The 22,060-nt window shown below is 46.4% G+C and overlaps 1 protein-coding gene across 7 annotated transcripts in view; it reads left to right on the top strand.

Annotated features, from left to right (window-relative positions):
• Positions 1 to 22,060, top strand: part of Osbpl1a (oxysterol binding protein like 1A) — a 193,227-nt gene that overhangs the window by 167,984 nt on the left and 3,183 nt on the right. For all 7 annotated transcript variants that reach the window (XM_040757850.1, XM_040757852.1, XM_040757851.1 and 4 more), the window contains 7 exons: positions 7,481 to 7,615; positions 9,202 to 9,299; positions 11,679 to 11,861; positions 15,246 to 15,353; positions 17,890 to 17,979; positions 18,180 to 18,306; positions 21,518 to 21,634. In XM_040757850.1, coding sequence (XP_040613784.1) covers positions 7,481 to 7,615; positions 9,202 to 9,299; positions 11,679 to 11,861; positions 15,246 to 15,353; positions 17,890 to 17,979; positions 18,180 to 18,306; positions 21,518 to 21,634 — 858 coding nt within the window. The remainder of the gene's footprint in view (positions 1 to 7,480; positions 7,616 to 9,201; positions 9,300 to 11,678; positions 11,862 to 15,245; positions 15,354 to 17,889; positions 17,980 to 18,179; positions 18,307 to 21,517; positions 21,635 to 22,060) is intronic.

Genomic DNA, 22,060 nt, shown 5'->3' with positions numbered 1-22,060 from the left:
TAGCCATTCTAATATATCTTTCCTCTACATCAAAATCCCTGAGGGAAACTTTTCTAGATGGTAAAATAACCAGAATGCAGTCTAGTTTTGGATCCACACGTTCTACATGTACTTCTAATATTCTTTTCTCTACCCATTCTAATTCTTTTTCAGCCTTAGCTGATAATATTTGTGGACTGTTGAAGTCTGTGTCTCCTTTTAGGGCCATTTTTAAGGTTTTTTAAATCATGCCCTTCTACTCCAATAATTGTTTGTAGTTGAGAAATTTCTCCTAATAGTTTTTGAAGATCATTAAGAGTCTGGTAACAATCTCTCCTGATCTGTATTTTTTGTGGTCTAATTTTCTGTAGATCTATTTCATAACCTAGTTAATATAATCTCTTCAAATTTTTTCTGGCCCAATCTGTAATCCCCAGGGAGGTAAAATTTCCTTTACTGCCTTAAACTTCTTTTCCAATGTTCCTTCTTTCAAATCAGCCAGTAGTATGTCATCTATATAATGGTAAATTATGGATTGCAGAAATAGTTTGCAAATTATTTCCAACGGTTTTTGCACAAAATACCAGCATAAAGTAGGACTATTTAACATTCCTTGTGGCAGAACCTTCCATTGAAATCTTCTAACTGGTAGAGAATTGTTGTAGGTAGGCACTGGAAAAGCAAATTTTTCCCTATCTTTTTCTTGTAAAGGTATAGTGAAGAAGCAGTCTTTTAGATCTATTACTATAATTGACCATCCTTTATGTATCGGGGAAGGTAATGGCATCCCAGGCTGTAGAGAACTTATAGGCTGGATGACTTTATTGATAGCTCCTAGATCAGTGATCATTCTCCATTTACCAGGTTTCTTTTTTATAACAAATATAGGAGAATTCCATGGGCTGGTGGATTATTCAATATGTCCAGCATTTATCTATTCCTGGACCAGCTTTTCTAAAGTCTCTAGCTTCTCAGAGGTCATAGGCCATTGCCCTACCCAGACAGATTCATCTGTTAGCCATTTTAAGGGTAGAGCTTTTGGTTCCTCTGTAGGTGTGGCACTAGTATCCTGTTTCTGTACAGCCTGTATGTTTGGCATCTGTTTACAGTAGAGCCTTACATTATTTTTTTCTATCACCAAGAGCTTGTTTATGATTCATATGTGATATAGGAGGAATATTAATCTGGGTATTCCATTGTTGCAATAAATTATGACCCCAGAGATTTATAGCAATATCTATGACATATGGCCTCAGTGTTGCTCTTTGTCCTTCTGACCCTATATAGTTAACCCATATCATTCCTTGATTTACTTAAGATTGGGTTCCAATCCCTGAGAACTGAACACTTACTTCTTGTAGGGCCATTTTAGGCCAATATTCCTGAATTATAATAGTAATATCCTACCCTGTGTCCACCAAAACTGTCAGCATAATGTGATTCCTTTGCACTCTTAATTTTAGTCTTTGACCATTTATAGAAGTTTGCCAAAATATATGTTTTTATTTCCTTCAGTAACGATTGGTTCATCCTTAGTAGCTAATCTGTCATCCAGAGTGGTATTATTCTTTACCATAGGCAGTGGATCTTCTAATTGTTCTGGGAGAGATTGTCCTCCACAGTGAGTGGAAATGAGTGGATCATTTTCAACATGGGGACTCCATGCAATTATATGTATTATGAAGCTAATAGTTAGTATCAGACACAATTACATTTGTAGCATGTCATAATTCTCTCCCAATGTGTTATCCTTTGCATGAGCAATGAGATCTCTAACATCCTGCATCGTTAGATTATCTGCCATGGTATAAAGCGGGTAATCATACCACCAATCAATTTCGAATCAATTTGGGTTGAGAAGATTTTCACCTGCAGTTAGTATAATTGGCCAGTAGATGGCACAGATGTATCGACAAACAGCTCCGCAGAGAAACCTTGTTAGTCTTCCAAATAGTAGCAGAAAGATTCTAAGCAGCTTGTACAGAAAATTAGCGAGCAGGTTTGGGGTGGGGGAAGCCTGTACAGATTGCAGAGATCCATGGTTAGAAAACAGCATTATGGACAGAAAAGGAACCAAGTGTGTCGGGCAGGTGGGTGAACCACTCCTGACACCAAATGTGAATGGAAAACGAGTCAGCGGGAAAAGGTAGTTGGATATTTATTAAAGAGAGAAGTGACTTACATGAAAAGCTGAGAACTGGGTCAGCGCTCCATGGTCTCTGAACCTTGGCCAGGATTCAAGAGGGAGCTTTCCCTTTATTTTCCCCCTCTTATCCCTCGTCTTTCCACAACTCTCTGTCCACGCCCCAAATGGGCGTGGTCAGGACTTCAGGTTCGTGAGAGCTCCCCTACAAGTTCCAGAGGGTCTGATGTCCTCTTCCGGCTCTGTGAGCCTCAGGACTGATGTGGTACACATACATACATGTAGGCCAAACAACACATGCACATATAAGAAAAAGGCACGCTTAAAAATACCATTAGCAGACAGGCGTTGGTGGTGCACGCCTTTAATCCCGGCACTTGGGAGGCAGAGGCGGGCAGATCTCTGTGAGAGTTAGAGGCCAGCCTGGTCTTACAGAGTGAGTTCCAGGACAGGCTCCAGAACAATACAGAGAAACCCTGTCTCGAAAAAAAAATACCATTAGCAATTATATTCCTTAGGTTTGTTTCATAATTTTATATCTGATCTTACATACTGTGCTTTTATTAATATTTACTTTCACTTAATTGTATTCAAATATAGAATACTTAACTGTTTAACTGTATAAGCTTATATTTGCATATTTGTATTTTAATGTATAATTTTTGGAGAGGAAAATACACTTTCAATGTAAGAATTCAGATAAATTTATATGATTTTCATATGGTCAAAGAAAATATGAGATTCCTACATTACCAACTGAAGATAACCATTGTTATCTTTGTGGCTTTTCCAGTCTTGTATTATGTGTCTGTTCAAATATATATGCAACAAAATTAAATTATGGTTTGGGGGTGTTGTTTTGTTGGTTTTGTTTTTGAGGCAGAGCTTCTCTGTGTAATAGCTCTAGCTGTTATGGAACTCAGTTTGTAGACCAGACTGGCTTTGAACTAACAGAGATCCACTTTTCCCTGCCTCATGAATGCTGATATTAAAAGGTATGCACCACCACAAATTATGCTGTTGTTTTTTTTTAATGTTGCTTTGTGACTTGTTCTTCTAGGCTTGAATGTGGTATTTTTGTTTGTTTGTTTTTGTGATTGTTGTTTTGGTTTTTTGAGACAGGGTTTCTCTGTGTTGTTTTGGAGGCTGTCCTGGAACTCTGTAGACCAGGCTGGCCTCAAACTCACAGAGATCCGCCTGCCTCTGCCTCCTGAGTGCTGGGAGTTAAAGGCGTGTGCCACCACCACCCAGCTTGAATACATTTTTTTGTTTTCTTGAATGATAAAGCCAATCACAACAATTTTTGAAGTATAAATAATTGATAACTACTCAAAATGATATGTCTAGAATAATAACAAATGTTATCAATCACCTATCTGATACTTTCTTTAATGCCTATTCTTCTATTAGGGATAGCATATTCTTGTTATAGGTGATTGCTACTTCTATCAAAGTAAACCAGAAAGTAATTTTTTCAGATATGGTCAATCAAACTTTGCTCCTTGAACTTTGTTTCTTAAAATCCTTTCCTTTTTTTTTTTTTTTAGAATAGTCTGGGTTTATATAAAAATTGTTGAAGTTCTAAGAGTTGTCTAAGCCCCTCTGTTGGTTTGTCTCCAGAGTGTCATCACTAAAAAGCCAGTTTGGTACCATTGATGGACATACGGTGCTCCCCAGCCTGCAGCTGACATGGGCTGTCCCTGGGTGTCCTGTGGTCATGTCATGACGCTGAGTTGGTGTCCTGTGCTCTGCTCCTGCACACCCATCCCTCTTTACAGCTGGCACCTGCTGGCTCATGTTGTCTTCCTAGTAGTGGGAATCTCAGTCGGCAGCAATTTAACATCGACACCCTCATTCCTAATGCATTCCAGTTTCTCCCTGGTCTTTTCAGAGCTTGCTTGGCCCTTTCCTTTGTAATGCAGTCCTCTCCCTCTCTGCATTGCCTGTTAACTATTGTGTGTCTTTCAACAGACCCTTGTCTCCAAGACGCTAAGTAGTCTGGTGAAGCTGGTAGGGAGATGAAGTAGTAAACTTGGGCAAGGAGAAGGGGGACGCCTAAGTGCAGCAGGGCACAGGAACTTGCAACGTGCCCTCCCTGAGGGTCACATGTAGGTATAGGTAGGTAGGTCCTCAGCCTGGAGTAGTAGCTCAGAGGTTAACTGTACTTGCTTCCAGAAGACCCAGGTTCAATTGCCAGCCGTTCCAGTGCCTTACAGACATCCATAGCACCCGTTCCAGGGAATTCAGTGCCCTCTTCTGTCCTCTAGGCACCAAGTATACATGTGATGCATATAAGTAGGAAACACACACACACACACACACACACACACACCACACACTCTGTACCTTTCATCATAAAGTGTTACTACTCAGTATGAGTAAGATAAGTACTCAGAAGACAGGATAATGTACTCTAACATGATCAAATGCTAAATTGCGAGCACTGGTTTGTCACAGCCCTAGTATCTGAAGGAACAGGAACTGGATGAGCACCAGGATGCCAAAAGATGTCAGACCTGACTGGGCCTGGACATCTGTTAGGGAGGTTTAGTGAAGAGAGCAGGCTTGCGGGTGGCTACACTGATGCTTTTAATTCCTAAGTTCTCAGGAAGTTCTTGTTGAATAAGGGTGAATGTGACTGAGCGAAGGGGAAGCCAGGCACTTCTTTCAGTGCCGTGGATGCTGAAGGTCTGGCTACTCCAGCTTGAGTGGAGGCATGGATTGGCATACCTTCAGAAGACCTTTGGCCCCGGGGTATTTGCTAACCTTTCTCCTGAGCAGGGCTGTGACCTAGACTCTCCAGGAGAAGTCACCCCCAACAGAGATGAGGGAAAGTATAGTAGCCAATACATAGAGCTTACCAGGCAGCGGTTTTGCATGCCTTTAATCCCAGCCCTGGGGTGGGGGCAGAGACAGGCGGATCTCTGTGAGTTCGAGACCACAGAGTATGTACCAGGACAGGTTCCACAGCTACACAGAGAACCCCCCTGTCTTGAAAAACAAAACAACAATAACAAAAGCAAATGCATAGAACAGATGCCAGACTTCCAAAGCAAAAGAATTTCCCTCTCCTCTACACTGTATACACATGAACACACACCTCTATTTTGGAGTGCTGGAGCATTATCTCTGGGACAGAGTGGGGGAAGGAGAGGAAGAGCACATTTAGCGGTGTGTGTGTGGGGGGGGGGTGGGCTCCAGAGAACCTGGAGGTAGCCTGGCAGCTGGAAAGCCCCTGTGTTTTCTTCTCTGTGACCTGAACAGCACTGAGATCACAGGCATGTGCCTGGCCACATCTGCTTTTTACGTGAGTGATGGGGATTTGAACTCACGTCCTTGTATTTGTACAGGAAGTCCTCTTACCCACCAAGCCATTACACCAGCCCTATATTTATTTTTATACCAAGAATACCATGTACTATACTTTTTTTTTTTAAGTAAAGTACATTTCCAAGTGGGAGAAGAACCTGACATATCTTAATTAAAATAAGCCTTGTTAGTTCCACTGTCTGTGACTTATGCCATAGTGACTCTGAGTTTAAGGAAATCTTGGCTGTGCCTAGCTGAACCTTTTCTTTTTTTGTTTAGATTCCTTTCCTTCCTCCTCTCCCTAGTGTGGCAGCAGGAGCATTCACTTTAATATATTGAACTGCTACTTACCTAGGCCACATTTCCTGGCCGCTTTTAAGTGCAGTTAATGGCAGTTTTATGAAGGCCACATGTAATTTTAATTGTGCAGACCAATAAGAAGCAGATGTAAGGAACAGGTCAGAGTTGAGCTGGTGACATTCATCTTGGATGGCACCTGGGACTGTCCACCTGGCCAGGTGATATTAGCCAGATTCCCAAAGGAAACATTCTAGAATACCAGGAGAAGTTTGTTACTTAATGACTTTTGAAAGTGATGATGCTTACTTGCTGGCAGTTTGGTACACAGAGTTGAAAGGTGACTCTTCCATGTCACAGCTTTTCCATGTCAGAGGGCCTCGTCCAGTGTGTGAGTGGGCAGAGGGGATGGAAAACCATTTTATGAGATAGACTCAGCCTTCTGATGTCAGCCCACACTTATGTGAGAGTGATAAGCTCAGAAAAGCCCAGTGTCAGCCAGAAATGACCTCAAGTTTCCTTTAGAAAGTGCCCTTAAAAATGGTGTCTATGACTGATCCATAGTCCACTGGTGTAAGACTAATGAGAGCCGGCTCCATAGCTCGTTGGATTAGGGTGTCTGCCGTGAATCATTGTTATCCCAGGACCCATACGGTGCGGGGGGAGAACTGACTTCTGCCTCCTCATGTGCTGCACATACATCCCCACATGATAAGTGCATCTAATAATACGTTGTTTCTTTAAAAATAAACTTAGTTGTATTGTATATTGAGGTCATCGTGGGTTTATTTGAGCTGAAAGTGATTCGTGACTCAGCCCCAGGCCCCAGTTGGTCAGGATTCCATGAAAGGGATCAGAGAGAAAACTGATAGAGGTTGTCCTTGTCAGAGAGAGACTTGATTGGTTAAAGTGGAGACTTGTTTGTTAGTGGCTTGCTTGTCAGTCTCTGATTGAGTTTTGTCTGCTTATGCAATGACCCTAGGTGCCAAGCCACCTCTGTCACCCTGTTATCTTTTTAGCATCAATACAAAGATAGTTTTTGCGTCCCCATCATCTTTATCCACTTGTAGTGTTGATCTGAGGCAGAATTAGTGCTGCCAACAGCTCACCTCACCACTATATTGGGTATTCTGTGAAGCCAGAAGAATGTTTGGTCTGTATTTTTTTTTGTATTGCTAGATATTCCATAATATCAGATGCTTGTAAAGATTTATGAAACCAAGCTGGTTTTAATTAAGTTTCTTGAGTGTAGGGTGAGATCTTATGTGCCCGTAGCACTGACCATGCCTGTTTGGGTATGGCCACAGGCACGTGGGAGGAGGCAGGGCATAAAGGGAAAAGAGGAAAGGGTCACTGCTCGCTTGGTGTTCTGGTCGAGGTTCGGGGACCAACAGAGCGCTGGCCTCAGGTTCTCAGCTTCTTATGACCTCCCCGTCAATAAGTATTATATGACAAACCTACCCTGTGCAGCTCCATACTCCACATTATCTGGTGTCAGAAGTGGGATACAAATCCACACCTCCAAGCGAGCAATGACCCCTTCCTCCTAGCCCTTTATGCCCTGCCTTCTCTCATGTACCTGTAACCACACCTAAATGGGCGTGGTCAGTGCTACAAGCACATAAGATCTCTCCCTACACTTGAGTTGGGCTTTTCTGTTGCATCTTTTTCAGGAACACACTATGTATAGCAGCAGTAGATAAATTTTTGGTGTAAAGCTTTGATATAACAGCTTTGTTTTCTTCTTGATAGGAATTGTCTAAGATCACAATGCCAGTCATATTTAACGAGCCTTTGAGCTTCCTGCAGCGGCTGACTGAGTACATGGAGCACACTTACCTCATCCACAAAGCCAGTTCGTTTTCCGATCCTGTGGAAAGGATGCAGGTATGTGACAGGGACCATGGGAGAAGTGTAAATCACCTCCTCCCCCACCCACCCACAAGCAAATGCTCACACAGACATAGATGCTCACACGCATGCCTGCTGCCATGAAGTCCACATGGAGATAGGGCATTCTTAGAGCTTAGAGCTATAGTGAATTTCAAGCGTCTCAGAAGGGTTCATACAACCACACTTGGCTCTTGGGAAGCTCTTTCCAAGTCTTCAGTTTAGAGGGTAGCATGTGACGATGAGGAGATGGACATTTTTATTTCAAACTTTATTGAGGATCTTCTGAAAAAGACGAACATTGTTACAAACACATTTATGTTGGATGTATGCTCCAGCATGCTTATTCATAAGCACTCAAGTAAGAAGTTGTTGAACTTCTTAATTTTCAAAATAAAAGATGTTTGCATGGTGTGCGTCAATGGCAAGACACGGGCCACGTGCAATGGATGCGGTGGTCCTCCATACAAACAGGGTCCTTCTGTTCTTCATTCATATAAACGGCTTCTGCCTTTGGTATCTTAGCCAGGGTTTCTGTTGCTGTAACAAAACACCAAGTCCATAAAAATCTTGGAAAGGAAAGGATTCATTTCAGCGCTCTCTCTGTCTCTCTGTCTCTCTCTGTCTCTCTCTCTCTCTCTCACTCACACACACACACATACATACACACACACTCACTCACTCACTCACTCACTCCACATCACAGCCCACCACTAAGGGAAGTCAAGGCAGGATCCTGGAGGCAGGAGCTGCTGCAGAGGCCATGGAGGATGCTGCCTCCTGGCTTATTCCCCATGGCTTTCTCGTCGAACCTAAGGTCACAGCCCAGGGATGGTACCACCCACAACGGTCTGAGCCCTCCCACATCAATCACCACTCAAAACACGTACCACAGGCTTACCCATAGGCCGGTCTTGGAGGGATATTTTCTCAGTTGAGGTTCCCTTTTCCCAGATGAACTCGAGCTTGTGTGGGGTTGACATAAGACTAGTCAGCAAAATTGGCTTTTACACCAATTAAGTCGAGTGGCTTCCCATCTCTTCTTCTGGATTCTGGAGGTGTAGTCAGTGCTTTGCGTTCATAGGTTGCACGGTCACAGACTGAGCCCCACTCAGATCACAGTGAGAAGAATAAAAGTGCACCTGTAACTGAACACGCAGACTTTGTCTTCACTGTCAATCTGTGAAAGAAATAACAGTTTTATATTGCACTAGATACTGTAAACACCTAGGGAATATGTCATCTATACAGAGGATATATAGTTGAAAGTGTATACTGGGCCACTTTATGAGGCCTGAGCATCTGGGGGGTGTTAGGACCAGTCCCTCTCAAATGCTGAGAGACCCCTGGATTTAAAGTCATATTAGAAGCCGTGCGTGCCTGAGAAGAACACTTTAGGAAAAGAGCCAGGGACTTCCATTCTCCGGGGAAAAGCTTCTCCAGTAGCTTTAGAAAGCCGTATAAAACCTGAACTCGTTAAGTCGCTCAGTAGTTTTGTCAGCTACTGTCTCCTGTGCAGCCCGGCTCCTGAGAGACAGTAGCCAACTGGCTCTTAACTTGTGCAACGCTCTGCTCTCTTCCAGTGTGTAGCTGCGTTTGCCGTGTCTGCTGTCGCTTCACAGTGGGAGCGAACTGGAAAGCCCTTCAACCCACTTCTGGGAGAAACTTACGAGTTAGTTCGGTGAGGTTTTCTGCTCCGTTCTCGCTCACTTGCTGGATGTGCATGCCTTACATAGATTGTTTCCAATGAAGAAAATGGGGTATTTCGAGTTTCCCCAAACAATTATTTTTGACTGCAGCATACTAATTATTTTGATGTTCGTATCTATGAAAATAGACACTTAGTATACCACCATTAAAAAAAAAACAATAGCAAGGTTTTAGTGTTCCTGATCTTTTGGGATTAACTATCCTCCATTTTTAGGTAGATCACATGACGTGATCAGGGATTTAGGGTTTCTATACTGTGATAAAACATCAGGACCAAAACCAGCTCTTAGAGAAAAGAGCTTGTTTCACTCACAGTTCCATATGACACGTTCATCAAAAGCAGTGAGGGCCGGGTGGTGGTGGCGCACGCCTTTAATCCCAGCACTCGGGAGGCAGAGGCAGGCGGATCCCTGTGAGTTCGAGGCCGGGCTGGACCGATAGCCTCCGAAACGATACAGAGAAACTCTGTCTCATAAAAACAAACAAACAAACAAACAAAAAAAAAAAAGCAGTGAGGACAGGAACTCACTCAGGGCAGGAACCCAGAGGCAGGAGCTGCTGCAGAGGCCCTGGAGGGGCGCTGCTTACTGACTTGCTCTTCATGGCTTACCCAGCCTGCCTTCTTGTAGGACCCAAGATCACAGCCCAGGGATGGCCCCACCCACAATGGGCTGGACTAATTAAGAAAATGTCCTGCAGTCTTGCCCACAGCCCCATAGTATGGAGGCATTTTCTTAACTGAGGTTCCCTCACCTCAGATGACTTTAGCTTGCGTCAGGTTGATGTAAAAGTAGCCAGCACATCAGGGCAGAAACTCAAATCAGGAACGTAAAGGTAAGAACTGAAACAGACCATGGAGAAGTGCAGCTTACTGGTTTGCTCGCTCGTCCTGCTTTCTTATACTCTCCAGGACCGCTTACCCCAGGAGCAGCCCTGCCTACAGTGAGTGGGTCAGGTAGAGGCTCCCACAGCAATCATTAATCAAGAAACTATCCTATAGACTTGCCTTCTCAGTTAAGATTCCCCTTTTCCAGGTATGTCTGGGTTTGTGTCAAGTTGGTAAAAATCAACCAGCACACTAGGAACAGTGACACATATCATCCTAACATTCAGGAGGCAGAAGCAACCTAGTCTTCATAGTTCAGGCCAGCAGGGTTACTTATGAGACATTTCTTCTTCCCATATATCCATCCATCTATCCATCCATCCATCCATCCATCCATCCATCCATCCATCCATCCATGGCTATATTAATAGGTGTATTACCTTAGAAGTGGTAAGTTACTGTATAGGTTTCTGCACTAACGTTTTTGTTGTTTATATGTGACTAGGGGAATTCATTTGGCTTTATCTTGTTTGTGTCTTCCTCCTTTTCCTAGCACTTATTTTGATAGTATTTATCATATCAATATTGTAAATAGAACTGCCATGTTTCTCATATAAAAAGAATGCTGTTTTAAATCTGATGGGTAACTGTAGTTGTAAGTCCCTTGAGGTAGTGGCCAGGCCCTGCCCCAAGACTATTCTGCCATCTGCAAGCTGCCATTTCTAGTCCCTCGAGGAGCAGGTAGCCAAGCTCCATCCTGTAGAGAAAAAAACACAATATTAAGCCTCAGAGTCCCACCAATCCCTGAGCTTGCACCAAGATCGGACTACAAAATCCCTCCCATCCCAAGCCACCCTGGAAAGTTCTGCCCCCTCTCCAAACTCCTATATTAAGCCTGCCTCCTCCTCGGTTCTTTGGTGTTTCTCTCCCAAGCAGAGGCAGCCACCCTCCTGTGTTGTTCTCAGTAAATCTCTTGTGTGAGGATTGTTGTGCAATGTGACTTTGTGCTAATCCTTGGCTCCATGCCCCTGAGAGCTGTAACACTTACAGTAATAGTCATTGTTCTCGTTACTGAGCTTGCAGTTGCAAGGATACAGTCAGATCATGGCCGGGAGAGCGTGGCTGCAGGGATGTGTGGAGGCTGGTTCCATTGCACCTGCAATTAGGAAGCGGGAGAAGACACAGGGAATCCATGCTATCAGACCTTCCAACCAGCCTTCCGAAACAGTGCCACCAGCTGGGGACCAAGCTTGTAAGGGACATTTCACATTCAAACCACAGCCATACTGTTTGTGTTCATCACCAAGGTCATATGAACATTCTGTGTTTTAATCTGTCCAAGCATCCAGCTCCAGCACAGGACAAAGTAATTTAGCTTATGTTTGTATTGATCCTCATGTCAGGGTGTTCTGTAATAAGGATAATAATAAAAAAATTGGCTTTCCTCATTGACCTTTTCCCTAACTATTTTAACACATTCAATGACAGCTAATTGCATTTTTCTTTTTTCATTTTGATCTTCAGAGATGACCTTGGATTTAGACTCATCTCAGAACAAGTCAGCCATCACCCACCAATCAGTGCATTCCACGCAGAAGGGCTAAACAATGATTTCATCTTCCATGGCTCCATTTACCCCAGACTGAAGTTCTGGGGGAAGAGTGTAGAAGCAGAACCTAAGGGGACCATCACCCTGGAGCTTTTAGAGTAAGTACAGGAGAACCGTTCTGCTGGAGTTTGCCTGCTCTGTCAGCCTGCACATCACAGAGAGTGTGCCTGCTCTGTCATGAGTCTGCACATCACAGAGAGTGTGCCTGCTCTGTCAGCCTGCACATCACAGAGAGTGTGCCTGCTCTGTCAGCCTGCACATCACAGAGAGTGTGCCTGCTCTGTCAGCCTGCACATCACAGAGAGTGTGCCTGCTCTGTCATGAGTCTGCACATCACAGAGAGTGTGCCTGCTCTGTCATGAGTCTGCACATCACAGAGAATGTGCCTGCTCTGTCATGAGTCTGCACATCACAGAGAGTGTGGCTGCTCTGTCGGTCTGCACATGCACAGAGAGTGTGCCTGCTTTGTCAAGTCTGCACATGCTCAGACAGACCACGCTGTCCCAGCTGTTCACTCCCGCCTGAGTGAAAGACTCAAAACACATGGCAGTAGCCACTGTCAGCCAGACTGGATGAACTATAAAATAGATCTGGACACCTTGGTGCCCATGATTTGTTTAAAGGATCCTTCTCAAGTGGCAGTTGTGTGATGTGTTGGACATTAGGTTGTTTGGGAACTCTCGTGCAGGATTAACTTTAAAAGCCAAGGCATTTCTAAGTAAACACATACTCCACCCTCTCCCAACTGCTGACTTCAGCTAGGAAACCCAGGCAGGAGCCACAAAGCAGCATTCTGGGACTTTGAGCAGTAAGGACAACAGACTGGGGAGAAAAGTCAAATCCTCGAGACAGCCCTGGTTTTCTATTTTCTTCCGTGCTAAGAGTCTGAGCAGCACATTACAAAATGACATTACAGGTAAACAGAAGAGGTTCCCAGAGACCCTCTCATCTCTCCTTAGATCCCAGAGAACCCTTCAGAGGTTTGGTTTACCTCTTAGCCTTCTCCTGAATCGAAAGCCTAGGCCCCTGGTGCTGGCTGTAATAGCTGCTTCTGCTGCAGCCACAGTGTCTTCAACAGATAAAACCCGCAGCAGCCACAGGAACTGGACAAAGCTGTAAGAACAATTATCACTGTCCCAGAGGCAGGCCCAGAGAGTTGGAACTCCAGTGTAAGGCACAGTGGTCCTGAAGGAAACGGGCAGGACATTCCTCTCCTAAACCAGTCCTCATGGCCTTTACCCCAAAAGAAACACCAAAGGCCTCGAGATCTGAGCACTGGGTAGCCCTAGGAACAGATCCCCGCATGGTAGGTGGGAATCATCTGAGGAGCATTGCAAAGACTTTAAATGCTCACAGAAGGAAGCTTAGGACTTATGGCCTGACGTCATGTTAATTGCCTCCAATCAAAACAAAAGTCAGTATTCTTTAGAATTAAAGAAAGTAGCACATCTCATAAGACTAAAATATCTGGAATATAATTTGGAATATTTGGCTTTAGTAAGAAACTGAAATAAAATCAACAACTCAGCCTCTAACCCCAGGATGACCCAGATATTGAGATTTCATCAGTTAGAAGTGGCTATTACTGCTGTTATTGAAGATAATGGTGAAGGACACTCAGATGAATGGGTGGCTATTCTAGCAAAGACAGGGAAGTATTTTTGGACATTTTGGTACTGAAAATGTGGCAAGGGAAATTCAGTGACCAGGACATGCCCAGGAGCCGCATAAAGATGATGTGTAGGAGGCTGGTGCTGAAACTAGCACAATGGAGGAAAATGCACTGGAGCCTCAGTCCAGTTGTGATGTTGATTCTTCCCAGTGACCTGCAAGTGTTCTCCGTAAAAACAGACCAAAGTGTGTGTGTGTGTGTTCACAGTGTGCATATGTGTGTGTAGAGGCCAAGGGCTGACATCTGTTGTCTTCCATGGTCACTCTCTATTTTATATATGAGGCATGGTCCCCCATTTGAACTGACAGCTCACTGATTGAGCTAATCTACCCAGCCAGCTCTCCCAGGGGATCCCTTGTCCCCTCCTCCTGCATGCTAGGGTAAGAGGAAGGCTGCTCCCACCTGGTGTTATGAGGGTTCTGGGATGCAGACTCTGGTCTTTTCATGCCCAGCACATGCATATGAGCCATCTCCCTAACCCCAGGGTATTCTGTAGGCATAAAGGAGCTGATTCCAAATTTATGTGGAAAAGCAGATGAAATAGAGCAACTAAAACCACTGGCATTTTAAAAAGGATCAAAAAACTAAGAGATGCTCATCTGAGACCAAGACTGACAGTTGACATGAGACACCTCGGTGGTGTTAACAGTGTCAGAGCAGGCAAGAGAGTCCAGAAATGGGCTCCAGAAAGTCAGAGTAGATCACAGGCTAAGAAAGCAAAAGTATAAAGCTTTTGGGAGAAAACAGAAAGTGTTGAGTTTGTGTTAGGTAGAGAACTCTTACATAAACACAGTGTGAAAAGCCCAATGCACAGAAGACAAGTTTAAAATCTGGATTGAGTTTAAAGGTCACTGAATTGCAGTATGCATGGTATAAAAGATAAGCTATAGACTATTAGAAATGATATACCTAATAAAGGGTTGTTGTCTAGAACGTATAAAGACCCCCTGAGATAGTTATAACTACAAATAACCAAAACAAATTTAGAGATTTGGTTAGTTGGTTTGGGGTAAACTGGAACAGATCTCTGGAAGGTACCAAGTGGACTTTCGTTTTTATTTTCTACCTCTAATTTTTCTGTTCATGTTTAATCAAACTTTTCAATGATATACAGGTTGAATTTTCTCTTCAGAGAGTCTTGGGAGATGAGTATTCCATATTTAGGAGACTGGATTTGGAATGTGTGTAGATCTTACAGTTGGATGAACATACTGTCTGAAAGTCCAAGATCCAAATGCTCTGGAATCAAAGGGTTTTTGATTCTTGTGCCAGTTTGTAAACATTTTGGGGTTTGAACTTTCAAATTAGGGATATTCAACTTGTATATAGTTTATTTTTAAAACAATAAGAACAAGCAGGTAAAACCTGTTTTACTGTGAGGTAATATCAGTGTGGGGTGTGTTGTGTGTACGTGCATGCGTGTATGTGTGTGTGTGTGTGTGTGTGTGTGTGTGTGTGTGTGTGTGTGTGTATGTGTGTGTGTGTAGACCAAAGGTCAATACCAGGTGTCTTCTTCTATTGCTTCTACCAGATTTTTTGAGACAGTGTCTCACTAACTGGAACCAGCAGGCTCCTGGCATCTGCCTGTGTGCCTGCTTCAGTTGCTATGGTTACAGATGCATGCCACACCCTGCTTTCACACAGGTGCTGGGATTTGAACTTGGTCCTTGTGCTTGTGAAGCAGGAGAGCTACCCACTGAGCCAGCTCCCCAGCCTGGTTCGTTGTCCTGAATGACACTTGAAGCAGATTCTTTTATTAGACTAAATGGTTCTTCTCAGCTATTTCTCTGGGTTTGGGGTTGTTTTTTAGACACAATGAAGCATACACATGGACAAACCCCACCTGCTGTGTGCACAACATCATCGTGGGCAAACTCTGGATTGAACAGTACGGCAATGTGGAAATCATAAACCACAAGTAAGGCGCACTCAGGTCTGCCTGTACTCATCCTTTCTTCAGTCTCCTCCAAAGGCTTTATTCCCCGATGGGATTTAAGAACCGGGAACAAAGCCCTTTCATTTATAATAATGTCTACCGACATCTCCATATGCACAGACTGGACAGAGCCTCGGCCTCCCCGGGGCTGGCACCAACCTCCCTGTGCTGCCCATCCTGTTACCTTGTGTCACTGATTCAGGGTAGGGCAGGTGAGGGAGAAGTGTGGAGTTTGAAAATTAGTTTCAGATTCAGTCACAATTATCTGTGAATGCTCCTGAGCCTTTCCTTGTGTGGGCAATGCTAATGGAGGGCAGGGGTGGGTGTGGAGAGTCAGCAGTGCTGATGGAGGACAGGGGTGGGTGTGGAGAGTCAGTCAGCAGTGCTGATGGAGGACAGGGGTGGGTGTGGAGAGTCAGCAGTGCTGATGGAGGGCAGGGGTGGGTGTGGAGAGTCAGCAGTGCTGATGGAGGACAGGGGTGGGTGTGGAGAGTCAGCAGTGCTGATGGAGGGCAGGGGTGGGTGTGGAGAGTCAGCAGTGCTGATGGAGGGCAGGGGTGGGTGTGGAGAGTCAGCAGTGCTGATGGAGGGCAGGGGTGGGTGTGGGGAGTCAGTCAGCAGTGCTGATGGAGGGCAGGGGTGGGTGTGGAGAGTCAGCAGTGCTGATGGAGGGCAGGGGTGGGTGTGGAGAGTCAGCAGTGCTGATGGAGGACAGGGGTGGGTGTGGAGAGTCAGTCAGCAGTGCTGATGGAGGACAGGGGTGGGTGTGGAGAGTCAGCAGTGCTGATGGAGGGCAGGGGTGGGTGTGGAGAGTCAGCAGTGCTGATGGAGGACAGGGGTGGGTGTGGAGAGTCAGCAGTGCTGATGGAGGGCAGGGGTGGGTGTGGAGAGTCAGCAGTGCTGATGGAGGGCAGGGGTGGGTGTGGGGAGTCAGTCAGCAGTGCTGATGGAGGGCAGGGGTGGGTGTGGAGAGTCAGCAGTGCTGATGGAGGGCAGGGGTGGGTGTGGAGAGGCAGTCAACAGTGCTGATGGAGGGCAGGGGTGGGTGTGGAGAGTCAGCAGTGCTGATGGAGGGCAGGGGTGGCTGTGGAGAGTCAGCAGTGCTGATGGAGGGCAGGGGTGGGTGTGGGGAGTCAGCAGTGCTGATGGAGGACAGGGGTGGGTGTGGAGAGTCAGCAGTGCTGATGGTGGGCAGGGGTGGGTGTGGAGAGTCAGCAGTGCTGATCGAGGGCAGGGGTGGGTGTGGAGAGTCAGTCAGCAGTGCTGATGGAGGGCAGGGGTGGGTGTGGAGAGTCAGTCAGCAGTGCTGATGGAGGGCAGGGGTGGGTGTGGAGAGTCAGCAGTGCTGATGGAGGGCAGGGGTGGGTGTGGGGAGTCAGTCAGCAGTGCTGATGGAGGACAGGGGTGGGTGTGGAGAGTCAGCAGTGCTGATGGTGGGCAGGGGTGGGTGTGGAGAGTCAGCAGTGCTGATGGAGGACAGGGGTGGGTGTGGAGAGTCAGCAGTGCTGATGGAGGACAGGGGTGGGTGTGGAGAGTCAGCAGTGCTGATGGAGGACAGGGGTGGGTGTGGAGAGTCAGTCAGCAGTGCTGATGGAGGGCAGGGGTGGGTGTGGAGAGTCAGCAGTGCTGATGGTGGGCAGGGGTGGGTGTGGAGAGTCAGCAGTGCTGATGGAGGACAGGGGTGGGTGTGGAGAGTCAGCAGTGCTGATGGTGGGCAGGGGTGGGTGTGGAGAGTCAGCAGTGCTGATGGAGGGCAGGGGTGGGTGTGGAGAGTCAGTCAGCAGTGCTGATGGAGGGCAGGGGTGGGTGTGGAGAGTCAGTCAGCAGTGCTGATGGAGGGCAGGGGTGGGTGTGGAGAGTCAGTCAGCAGTGCTGATGGAGGGCAGGGGTGGGTGTGGAGAGTCAGTCAGCAGTGCTGATGGAGGACAGAGGTGGGTGTGGAGAGTCAGCAGTGCTGATGGAGGACAGGGGTGGGTGTGGAGAGTCAGCAGTGCTGATGGAGGACAGGGGTGGGTGTGGAGAGTCAGCAGTGCTGATGGTGGGCAGGGGTGGGTGTGGAGAGTCAGCAGTGCTGATGGAGGACAGGGGTGGGTGTGGAGAGTCAGCAGTGCTGATGGAGGACAGGGGTGGGTGTGGAGAGTCAGCAGTGCTGATGGTGGGCAGGGGTGGGTGTGGAGAGTCAGCAGTGCTGATGGAGGACAGGGGTGGGTGTGGAGAGTCAGCAGTGCTGATGGTGGGCAGGGGTGGGTGTGGAGAGTCAGTCAGCAGTGCTGATGGAGGACAGAGGTGGGTGTGGAGAGTCAGCAGTGCTGATGGAGGACAGGGGTGGGTGTGGAGAGTCAGCAGTGCTGATGGTGGGCAGGGGTGGGTGTGGAGAGTCAGCAGTGCTGATGGAGGGCAGGGGTGGGTGTGGAGAGTCAGTCAGCAGTGCTCTGACCAAGAAGGCCATCCCACTTACTGTTCTCAACCCACTTCTTGGCATTGTGTGGTCATGCGAACTTAAGTCTTTCTTTCGTAGGACTGGGGACAAGTGTGTGTTGAATTTTAAGCCATGTGGTCTTTTTGGCAAGGAATTACACAAAGTTGAAGGCTACATACAAGATAAAAGGTAAGGTTCCTTTTTTCCACATTGACTGCAAATGATATTTGTGTTGAAGTGTGCTGCCTGATACACTGACATTCAAATAACAGAAAAGTCTTCTAAAGGAAAATACTATTTCTTTAAAGGATAGACTTATAAAAAATGTAGTAGCAATTTCAGCACAACATAGACTTACTCGGTGACTAAACAACAGTTTCTCTTGATAGCAAAAAGAAACTCTGTGCTCTCTACGGGAAGTGGACTGAGTGTCTGTACAGCGTTGACCCCGCCACGTTCGATGCTTACAAGAAGAATGATAAGAGGAACACGGAAGAGAAGAAGAACAGCAAACAGGTGAACACACTGAAAGTGCCGCTGGCAGCCAGCTTCTGTGTGTCTGTGTGCAGACCCTTCTGGAGCTGCCTGTCCCGGGGCCCAGCTGACATTGCTGCTAACACCTGTGTTCTTCTCCCGGCATCTTCTGAATGAACAGCTATCTGTCCCCTTAGCGGAACATGGCAGGCTTGGGCTTCTAGTGACTGGGGCAGTGTCTCACTTTTGTTTGCAGTATTGACGTGATTGGAAAGTTGGTGCCCATCCTGGAAGTGGTGGGTCTCCCTCCTGCTCTTGTGTGTCAGAGGTAGAGTGGTCAAGTAGGGAAGCTTTACTCCGGAGCGATGGCTCCCACTTGTGAGTTGTACCTGTCTCTGTCTTCTCAGTCACAGAATCACTGATGTTAATGCCATCCCAGGGCAGGCTGCTGGCCCTGCAGTGTTCCTCCATGCTGAACATTCCTATTTGTGCAACATTCTTCGTCCCAACCCCAGATAAGAGCAAGGCTTGCTGCCTGGCCACAGGCCTGCCTTGGCATTTTGTAGATTGTGTCTCCTTCCTGCAGTCAGCGTTGCTATGAGCTAAAGAGTGTACCTATGGGGACAGGAAGTGACCAGGAGAAATGGACTCTGGGTTAGAATCAGTCTCTCACTAGTGAGCAGTGCAAGCTCAGATCATTTGTAACTCTCAGCCTGGATGTCACCCCTAACACGGGTGTCCTAACAGCACCCCTTTGCTAGATGAGTGAAGGTCTTTTATGGCCTTTGTGAAGGTCTCAACAGCCTGTGCTCTTGGGTGAAATCAATGAAGTCCTTTTAATCCAGATACGTCCCCTGTCTACCAGCCAGGCCTTGCTGATGGCTCACTAAATGTGCAGACTCTTAGTCCCACTCCCCAGACTCAGACCTAACCAACCATAAGCATGTTTCTTTTAATTAGCATACTAAATGATGGGTTTTCTTTTGATATCTCCATACATATATTTGCTCCTACTTCCTGCCTCATCACCCTCTCCTTCCTGTTTCCTGTTCTCTTCTTGCTTTTCCTCCTCCTCCACTTTTACTTTTATGGTGTGCGTGGGTTGTCACCTAGATCATCCACATGAGAGAAAATGGGTGCTACACATGACAACTTTCACTTCCGTTCGTCTCTTCTTTGACTCTTAGGCATGCAACGTTTGAGAATCTAGATCACCCACATGAGAGAAAATGGGTGCTACACATGACAACTTTCACTTCTGTTCGTCTCTTCTTTGACTCTTAGGCATGCAACGTTTGAGAATCTAGATCACCCACATGAGAGAAAATGGGTGCTACACATGACAACTTTCACTTCTGTTCGTCTCTTCTTTGACTCTTAGGCATGCAACGTTTGAGAATCTAGATCACCCACATGAGAGAAAATGGGTGCTACACATGACAACTTTCACTTCTGTTCGTCTCTTCTTTGACTCTTAGGCATGCAACGTTTGAGAATCTAGATCATCCACATGAGAGAAAATGGGTGCTACACATGACAACTTTCACTTCTGTTCGTCTCTTCTTTGACTCTTAGGCATGCAACGTTTGAGAATCTAGCTCTTGTTTTCCCCAGAGGTGGATGGCACATTTATTTATTGTGACTTTGTAAATTAGGAGCTAGCCTTGGGCCTGAGAGGCAGTTTCCTCTGTGTGCCTGGAGCTCGCAGCTCTGGATTAAGGCCTGGAGCTCACGGCTCTGGTTTAAGGCCTGGAGCTCACAGCTCTGGTTTAAGGCCTGGAGCACACAGCTTTGCTGTGCTTTAACCCTTCCCTCGAGCTGTGTGGGCACAGCTCTTCATGTTCCTGCCTGCGTGTGCCTCCTCTGGGAGGTCTACCCACTGTCCTTTGTAGGACACCCTAGTGGGACGAAGAAGGAAATGTCCCAGAATTCCAAGTCACTGACATAGCAAAGACAACTTCCCCAGTACACTTGTCATTCAACTCTCTTACATGGTGGACAGCAAAGGACTATGGCCAAATTTCAGAAAGTACTCTCACAATCTACTCTTTATAGAGAAGCAGCCTCCCCCTCAAGCCTTCCTGTAGACTGCTGCTGTCCCTGGACATGCTCCCTTCCTCCCTCCCTCCCACCTCCCTCCCTCCCTCCCTCCCTCCCTCCCTCCCCCTCCCTCCCTCCCTCGCTTCCTTCCTTCCTTCCTTTCTCATGCTCCCCTTTCTAGGCACCATGCCACACTTTGCTGCTGGTTCCACTGTGCATTCACTGAATGGGTCTCACCTAAGGGGCAATTTTGTTAACTGATGTTGAGGAGGGATTTAATGAACCTTTTGAATCTGAGTTCTTTATGTTTTCCATTACTATACTAACAGCTTCTCAAGGGTCTAATCAGCGAAGAGCTGGTCCATGGAGAGAGAGGTCAAGGAAACAAACCACCAGTTTCCTTTTTTGCCTGATATTTTTGTAAGTTCTTTTTGCCAGCTGCATTGAGGAATCCTGCTAGGTCTATATCATTGATGAATTTAGTTAAGTGGCCCAGAATTTGGTGTTTTGTTCTCAAATGTGTGCATACATTGGCTTGTGCCTCTCTCCAGTGTAGATGGGTTGCCTGTGCCTTTAGTGTGTGGTTGATTGGTTGTCAGTCTGTTCCTGTACCACTCTGTATCTTCAGTAAGTACTTGTCATTTTGTGTTTCAAAGACTAGAAACCTTGACACTGTAGTAAAGAAGGAGAGTGGCAAATATAGTAACCAGAATAAGACTGAGTCCTGGGCACTCAGCATGTCATTCATAGCTGGAGACAGGCCAAAAGAGAGCACCCAATAGCCCTTGTAGTCTCTCTTCAATGGTGTTTGGATAAGCAGAACCATCTTCTCCTTCCTTCTGCTTCAGGAGCAAGCATGTTTACTGTTTAACTCCTCACTGCTGTGGCAGTAAGTCCCTCCAGCTAGCTGGAGGCTGTAACCGCCCTCCTGACCTGCATCTAGGAGACTGTCTGCCATGAAGAGCTGGGGGTGCTGTTTGCACCAATAATGCAACCAGCATGGGCTCCGGGGATAGCCCCTGGAAGCTAAGGCCACTGTGGAAGCCTAGTCCTTTCAGCGCCTGTGGCCTGGCTGTGTCTGCACATGCCCCGGCCTCTGCCTGACTGAGCTGCTGTCTGGACAAGGATTCTCGGCCACTCTGTGTGTGCTGTGAGAACTTGCTCAGTCGTCAGAGCACGTAGTGTATATTTAAAACTTTGCTTGGCCTTCTAGACAAGTTCATCTGAGGAGTCTGATGAAATGCCGGTGCCAGATTCTGAGAGTGTCTTCATTATCCCTGGAAGTGTGCTCCTGTGGAGGATAGCCCCACGGCCTCCCAACTCCGCTCAGGTGAGCCCTGGGCTCTATGTATAGTAACTGTTTGATAGCCAGCTTCCACGGTCTCTTCCTCAGTAGCCTAAGTCCTTTTAATTGTCTCATGCTGCCAGCCATATGTCACATCCTCTCCCTAACCAGAGGGCACTCTGTCAAACTAGTAGGTGTGCTTGATGGAACTTCCCTGGGAGTCTCTTTAACAGATGTGGGGGTAACACAAGCCCTTGCTAAACAGACTGACACACTTGGCCAGCAGAGACCCTCTAGCTCCAGCAGGACATGATTTTAATGAAGGAAACGGAATGGATGTGGGTATGCTACTCTGTGAGGTCTGCTAAGAGCTGACTTGTCCACAGGATGGTACCGATGTAGGTGGAGGCCTTTAGCCGTGTCCTCTGACTTTGGCCAAGAGAGGCGTCACTACCAGATTAGATGCCTTCT

This window comes from Mesocricetus auratus, unplaced genomic scaffold (assembly GCF_017639785.1).
Source record: "Mesocricetus auratus isolate SY011 unplaced genomic scaffold, BCM_Maur_2.0 Super-Scaffold_100015, whole genome shotgun sequence".
NCBI classification, from domain to species: Eukaryota; Metazoa; Chordata; class Mammalia; order Rodentia; family Cricetidae; genus Mesocricetus; species Mesocricetus auratus.
The sequence above is the reverse complement of the archived record's forward strand: the minus strand, read 5'-3'. Positions and strand labels throughout refer to the sequence as shown.